This window comes from Barbus barbus, assembly GCF_936440315.1.
Source record: "Barbus barbus genome assembly, chromosome: 20".
In the NCBI taxonomy this organism is placed as follows: Eukaryota; Metazoa; Chordata; class Actinopteri; order Cypriniformes; family Cyprinidae; genus Barbus; species Barbus barbus.
In genome coordinates this window covers 3,538,666-3,546,671 of record NC_136748.1, presented here as the reverse complement: position 1 = coordinate 3,546,671, position 8,006 = coordinate 3,538,666, and the positions used below count along the sequence as shown (strand labels likewise).

General features: G+C 36.8%; 1 protein-coding gene across 1 annotated transcript; it reads left to right on the top strand.

Annotated features, from left to right (window-relative positions):
* The first annotated feature begins 294 nt into the window (after positions 1 to 294).
* Positions 295 to 7,025, top strand: LOC306886173 (paired box protein Pax-1-like). The gene is made up of 5 exons (XM_079443088.1): positions 295 to 1,109; positions 1,483 to 2,112; positions 3,015 to 3,148; positions 3,461 to 3,671; positions 4,688 to 7,025. Exons 1-5 carry the CDS (start codon positions 1,106 to 1,108, stop codon positions 4,774 to 4,776), a joined length of 1,068 nt encoding a protein of 355 aa, XP_079299214.1. The 5' UTR covers positions 295 to 1,105; the 3' UTR covers positions 4,777 to 7,025.
* Positions 7,026 to 8,006: the final 981 nt, after the last annotated feature.

Genomic DNA, 8,006 nt, shown 5'->3' with positions numbered 1-8,006 from the left:
TAATAAACTATACCTTCTTTACTTCCACAGGAAACTCTGTGAGCATGCTGTGATAGTGTTGGCCTTTGGAATTCAGTCAATACCCTATATACTCTATATAGTTTTCATGTGGCAAAGATTCTTGCATTGGATCTTATTTGGAACATGTGTGATGATAAATTAGGTTGGCTACATTTCTTTGTAATGTGCATTACAAGTGTTTTTTGTTTTTATAAATTGTGTATGTTTAATTTCTAGTGATGGTTTAGACACCAGAAGTATGAAATACACAAATGAAGGGCTTGTTATTGCAGGGATTCAATGTTATTCTTATATGGTAGCGGCGCATGGCTAAATCATAACCCGATCTCCATAAAAGTGTGTATTGATGATACGCCAAATAAAAACAAAAACTCGTGGTATTGATAAGCAAAAATGGACTTTGGCTTGTATATGCTACGCGATGGGTAGGATTAAGGTTGTGGGGTACATGCGTATCATATGCACGTACAAAGGCGCACTTGATTCAGAAAAGCAGAACGCAGATTTAGCGTTTAGAATATGTGCAAAATACACGTGATACTCTCATAACATAAATCTCATTCTCATAGCATACACTTTCCGGAACCTAGATGCCCAAACAACTCTACTGTTCCCCAAACCACCCCTTTCCATATTCCAAAGTTGCATACAGCCTATTGCTTAATGACTCATTATTGTTAGAAATGCGTCAAGTTTAAAGGAAGCTTTGCTTTTTCCTTCTAATCTGAATGAATTTTTTGAAAAGGTTAAACTGTGCATACTGGATACGCGCACACTTGCAGCCTACCCCAGGAATCCTGGACCAATGAAATCAACCCGTCGCTCTCCGCGTAACCAGTTAGATTGACGTGGAGGACGCGTCAAATTAACTCCAGCAAACTTCACCCTGCGGGATCAGACAAATCCCTCTTTAACTGGAGAGGATAACTCGTATCCCATTCTACCATAGACAAGTTTGGCATGTAGTTTTGCAGCCGGAGTAGACAAAAGTGTGTCGAAGTCTTCTGAACATCACAAATCGACTGCATGCTGCAGCGTTCAGCCATTGAGGGAAAACTTTGAAAGACACGCATCGCAAGAGCAAATGGGTGAGATCTCGTTCACATCTGCACGCTTATTTTGCAGAGATGTTTTATTTAGACCAGAAATAACCGTAACTCTGAGCCTCAAACTGAATTGTGAAATGTTTGCTTTGGTTATGAGTAGGTTATTCAAATAATTCAAATAAAGTCACTGTGACCGATGCCTACCGTACAACGATTGTCGTATTAGGCCAATAGTATTAATTATTTCTACTGACAATTTCAAGTGTTAAAAATGTTGGAGAGTGCAGAAAAGATCTCCATGTTCATGGAAAAATCTTGGATTTGCGAAAGTCACTCAATATGTACATAATGTGCCATGCTGTTTTACGACATTCATTTTCCACAGCATTGGTTTAATGCCTTTTGTTTCTTACAGAGCAAACCTACGGGGAAGTGAACCAGCTGGGGGGAGTTTTTGTCAATGGACGTCCTTTGCCCAATGCAATAAGATTACGAATCGTGGAGTTAGCCCAGCTTGGCATCAGACCTTGTGACATAAGCAGACAGCTTCGGGTCTCCCATGGCTGTGTGAGTAAAATCCTTGCGAGATACAACGAAACTGGGTCCATTTTGCCAGGCGCAATCGGTGGCAGCAAACCACGAGTTACGACGCCGAATGTAGTAAAAAACATACGGGACTACAAACAAGGAGACCCGGGAATTTTTGCATGGGAAATCCGGGACCGTCTTCTCGCGGACGGAGTATGTGACAAGTACAATGTCCCCTCGGTCAGCTCTATCAGCCGGATATTAAGGAACAAGATTGGAAACCTCTCCCAGCCTGACCAATATGAAAATGTCAAACAAGCACCTCCGCAGTCCGGCATCTCGTATAACCATATATACCCGTATTCATACCCCAATGCAATGTCTCCTTCCGGGACCAAAATGAACAATCCTTCCGGTATTCCTGTCACGGGTGGGCATGTAAGCATTCCCCGCGGCTGGCCTTCAGCGCACACGGTCAGCAATATACTGGGTATTCGGGCTTTCATGGATCCTTCAGGTGAGACTCATTGTACAGTAACAGTTTTTGACAACAAATCTTTAGTGCACATCAAACGGTCACATCTAGGCCTCAGCCTCACTATAGCTTGCTTTGGGATGCATACACAAAGCAAACCGAAGAGGCCAATGCAATCACCTAATGTGTAGCCTATATTACAAACATTGAAACTATGTAAAGTTGGATACATTTTCAGATTAAAAATTTGACATGAAATTTAGAAAACAATATTAAGATGTAGCCTAGGCTATAACCGAGGAGGCCTTCGGGTTCTCGGTCCTGTAAAAAGTGGTAACCTGCAATTGTTACCTTACATAGTTGTTTCTACCTGATTAAACCCATACAACGATTTTGAAAATGTATTCTGTATTAATGTTGACTGAATCATGTAAAATAATATTTTAGACCAAAACATTTTCAGATGATTTTTCAGTCTAAACTGAGCAAATTTTATTCCTTTAGATATAAAAAATGTTATAAAAACTGTATTTTTATTCCTTTATTTAAGTTATAACGAATAAATGCACGGATTAAGCGACCCAATATATAGTATAATAACATCTCATTATAATGTGCATATTTATAATAAAACGTGTCGTTGAAAATACTCTTTTAGAATATGTTATAAATTCTTATATATGAGAATATGTGCCATAAATTGTCACTTGGAGTAACTGATGATAATATATTTATTTCAAATCCATTTAAGCAAATATGCATGCATGAATTTTCGCTTAATATTTATGCATTTTAAATGTGCTGCATTGAATGTTTTAAAATATATCGTTTAAATAATTCAGCTACAAGGGAGACAATCGCTGACATTGGTTAATTCTGCTTGGAATAATTAGTTGGTTGCAAAGTAAAGCAAAAAAAAAAAAAAAATCATTTTTATTTTCTAGCTATTGCTAGCGCTGAAGGATACGCACCAAAAATGGAGGACTGGGGTAGTGTGAATAGAGTGACATTTCCCTCTGCTCATGGAGTCAATGGAATAGACAAATCAGCTATCGATGCAGACATTAAATACCCTCAGGTATCGTAGCAATTATTTTATTGTTACTGATACAAACTCTGTTCATAAATCATTTGGATGACTTTGGATGTAACAGTTATCTTTCATGTTATTTTGTAATTACATAAGTACTGTGTAATAAAAATGAAGTACCTAAAATATCATTGTTTTTATATAGCTGCTTATACACTTAAAAATTCTATTGCACGCCTATTTATTTGCAATGTAGCCACAAAAAGGAAATACAAAGTGTTATCATGGATTATTTGTAAACTGTATTTTTTTTCAGCTTGCTCTGTGTTAATTTGATTGTTTTTCCTCCTGTTTCTTCAGCCTTCGTCGACTTTGTCTAGTTATGTCCCAGCATGCGCGTACTCTCCCTCCAACCAGTATGGCGTGTACAGTGGCCCGGCAGGCAGTTATGTGAGCACAGGGCATCACTGGCAAGCCCAGGGTACCAGCCTCTCCCACCCTGGCGGTGGCGTAGCGATGCACCCGAGTGACATCCATTCTTCTATGGCGTTCAAACATGCAGTGCGAGATGGTATGCACAATCATACTTTGATATCGGTCACACTTCAACTGCTGTCCATTATCAATGAGATTTGAGTATAATTGCTTATAGAGCGATTTTTTTTCACGGACATCTTAACTGACTTTATAGTTGTTGTTGTTTTTAATTGCTTAATTTTAATACATTTATACACTTCTTAAACACTCATAATTAGTTATTATATTATCATTCAGTTTACTTTCTAATTGCTAGAAACAACACCTGGGGAAATAAATAAACAAATAAGGTTCCAACTTTTATAGGAGCCTGATAGGCTAGTGTTTTCAACCAAACCATTAGGCATGCACATGCAATTTCTTAAGAGAATGAGGTCATGCAGGGTGCAGTGAGGGTGTAAGTACACTCTTAAAAATAAAGATTCCAAAAGGGTGTTTTTGCAGTGATGCCATAGAAGAACCATTGTTGTTCCCCTGAGAATCTTTCAGTGAACAGTTCGCATTTTGAAGAACATTTTTAAAATCTCAAGAAACTTTTTCCGACTACCAAGAACGTTTTCTGCATTTGAAAGGTCCCGTGGATGTTCAAGGTTCTTCATAGAACCATTGATGCTAAAGAACCTTTATTTATTTTTAAAGAGTGTTTTGTATGATCTCAGTTGCGGCCTATATGCTCACCAGAATGACTGGCCTCATTAATAAGCCTGTGTGAAATGCATTTACATGATTAACTACTATGCATTTCTATGAATAACTATTGTAGGCGTTATGCATTAGCTTACTTTAACAGAATCACACATTCAAAATAAATATACATTATTGAATAGACGGTCAGTATTTGTAATACGTAAATATGAACATTATAAGAATATTTCAAAAACGTTTAGCCTATTTTAGAATATTTTTATTAAATGTAGTTTAGAGGAAGTGGTCTTTTTGAACATGCCCCGATCCCATAGATTTACATGACACAGAAAATGCGTAATTGGATGTGAGGAGAGGTACGATTTGTTTTCTCTCTAAATATGTTCTCCTGTTTGTCCTCCGCAGGAGACAGAAAACCACCGAGTCCCCTAAGCAAGCAGCACGGAGCATTGAGCAATATACACGGACTCAGCCTTTCTACCTCATCCTCGTAACAGCACAGATGCATCAGTTTAGAAATGATTGTATTTCAAGAAAGCAAACCGTAAGTTCAACCAACGCACATGTTTCGACGGTGTTGTGCTGTTCGAGCCCGTGGCCAGCGCTGTCGGAGAATAAGATCTTTGTAAAGCCGAATGAATGAATGTATCCGACTTTGTTCTTTAATGTAACTATAGCTGTCTCCAGGCTGCGTTGTTTGGTGGTTGGCTGTTTAACCATTATACTGTCATACTGGGGTTGCCTATACTATTTATGACAGCGACAGCATAGCGGATGCAAAAATGCGATTTGTCTTAAAACTAAATCACGCATCAGTACAAAATCATTTTGAAAGAATGGCAATACATTACATAGACGTGTACAATAAATAAACCCTATTTGAACAAAGTAATAAATTGTTAATGTAAATATGAAGAAAGCTTTAGTTATATATTTTTATAAATTCATGTGTAAATATGCTAAATAAAGGTATTGCATAAAAACATCTCAGTATCGTTATTGTCTTTTTATGAGCGCTTAATTTCACTTCAAATTCTCATATGGAAATTGATATAACAAATTGCTTTTCTGCTTATTCTGCCTATAGTGTTTTCAGTACATTTGTGTCCATTCTAAATTAGCAGCAAAAAGTGCAATAACATCTGAATTCAGCTGAATTTTCAGTAAGAGAGTGTATCACGCAACATGCTCTGCATGGAGAGATAAGGCCATTTCGCTGTTTTCTCGTGCGCTGCTGAGCGTAATGGTGCTTGTCCGCATTTGGCGCCTCTAGTGATGCTATCTGTGTTGATGCTGGATCATAGCCACACGGTGCAAAATGTATTACGATATATATTAGGATTATATAACTATCTATAAATATAGATAATCCTCCATTTGGCAAGTTTCTTAAAACGGTTCTACAGTCATTTTGCTTAAAGCATTTGTGATGACATGGTTGGTGTTTGTTTGCAACCTTGTGGAAGATGCTGGCCCGGCATACAGATACAGATCGTCGGGTAATAGGCCTATGCACAATCAAAAACCGACTGCATTTTATTCAACGCGATTATTATTATTATTATTACCAGGCCTATACTACGTTTTATACTATTAGTTAAAAAAATTGTAAAACTGTTCTGATGGCTACAAGAGAGTTATATGTGTTTGTGTGTGTGTGTGTGTGTGTGTGTGTTTTTTCTCTCTTCATAAAGGATCTGGGTCGCATGTCTCAAAAGCATCATAAGCCAAAGCAGATAGTAGAAACAATAAGTGCAATCACCTTATACAATTTTTCCCGAAATCATGGCTAAACTGTAAGCAGTATCCTACTTGAAAATCGTCGTAGATCTTCGAGCGCTCTCTGTAGCAATCCTAGAGTTTTAGGTGCATAATAAGCCGTTTGCAATCACCTGTGAAATTACAGATAATTGTAATACAACTAGTGTTCCACTTCATGTAGCCTAAATATTATGGCTTTAATATCATAACTCTTTATTTTATAGCCTAAAAAAAAATGTTTCAAACAAATGCATAAAAACATAATAAATAGCCTAAATAAATAATATATATACTGACTAAATAAAGCATTGTACCTGATTTAGACGAAGTTACAAAAAAGTCTTAGTTTGTCATGGCGTCGCCATTTTTCCTCCTCTTCCTCTCTTTCTCTGACACGCCTGCTCTGGGGTGTTGTGCACTGATATCCCCATCACCCTGGAGGAGAAAAGAGCACCTCTCGGTTCCTGGACACTGGAATTAACTCGACTAGAAACGTGCACACGGAAAACGGAGACTACATATAAAAATGCATATAGGCTAATCTCAAAATGAATTTTAATGAACTAGTTTTTAATGAATTACTGAGAAAATAACTTTAAATATTTCCGGGGGAAGATAAATTGCAAATATTTTAAACAAACAGTTGTAGGCCATAATGTTACAATGACAAACAACTCTCATTTCAGTTGTGTGAAAATTAAAAGAAAAGAAACGATGGTACCTCGGCACCAAGAGAACAGAAAGAGAAGATAGGCCTACATCATTACCGTACATCAATACCGGTGTGATATTTGTTCAAAGCTGTTATTAATTGATAAAGCAATACGTTTTATATATGCCAGCTATTATGCCAAAATGAATTGTGACCTAAACTTCTATCACGTGATCTTAAAAAAAAAAAAAAAAAAAAAATAACACCAATATGAAAGACAAGTAGTGTGATAAAACGATTTGCACTTATCGGAGCCAAAACATTAGTGAGAAAAGAAAAGAAAAGAAAAGAAAAGAAAAGAAAATTTGATCGATGGAACCCGTCTTGTTGAGCAATCATAGGCGAAGTAAAACTGACACAAAGCGCCTATAATATACCATCGATATTAACTGACAGTGTCAATTAATTCCTTTTCCTAATTCCGAATATTATTGTGCAAACGACACCGTAATCACAACAAAATGTCATTAAACGACAGTAGCACACGACTCCATTATGCGCACTATTAATAACATTAACCCAACAACAACAACTACTGAAATAAATAAATGCATGCATACATATATTGATTGATTTAATTAACGAATGATCGATCTAAATGTCAAAAGCTTAATTTAAAGTCCAATCAAGGATTTAAGCATGCGATGCAAATATTTCTATAATTAATCTTTTATGGCATATTGGTGAAAGAACATACACTCATGCACGCGTGTAACATGTGTTTTTTCTAGTTGTTAGTGGAAAACAGAAAAAAAAGAAGTTACAAATGTTCGCTGAATGAGGATGAAAGTAGATCGGTGTCACTGATGGATTTTTTTCAGTCCATTTCATTTTCGTAAAAGGTGATGTTTTTCACAGCCAAATTAACAGTTAAAATTGTAATTAGTTCAAGTTCTGTTATGTTCATTTAAGGGCTTTCTGTAGCAGTAATGTACTAGAGACTCAGCCTGATGATTTCACGACGGAAAGATCTCTGTTTCCCAGCCATTGCTGACACTCTATGAATGCATGTACTGTATTTTCCTGCCGTATTAGGCATATAAATATTTCAATGACACCATAAGACTGTTAGTGAGCAACATAGCTCAGTGTATGGTAATAAGTAATAAATGCAGCGCTTTTCCCAGTTCAGGCTTTCAGTTCTTTCACCATGCCTCTAATACGACTTTCACCCCCCCCCCCCCACCCCCCCGCTTTTAAATTTTTTTTATTAAACCAATTTATTTATTTATATTCTTTGGTTATTACGAT

What these genes read in the sequence shown, in the direction of transcription:
- LOC306886173 (XM_079443088.1), top strand. An exon ending in GGCTTTCATGGATCCTTCAG is followed by an intron (nt 2,113 to 3,014) that starts GTGAGACTCATT and finishes TTTATTTTCTAG; the next exon opens with CTATTGCTAGCGCTGAAGGA. An exon ending in CAGACATTAAATACCCTCAG is followed by an intron (nt 3,149 to 3,460) that starts GTATCGTAGCAA and finishes CTGTTTCTTCAG; the next exon opens with CCTTCGTCGACTTTGTCTAG.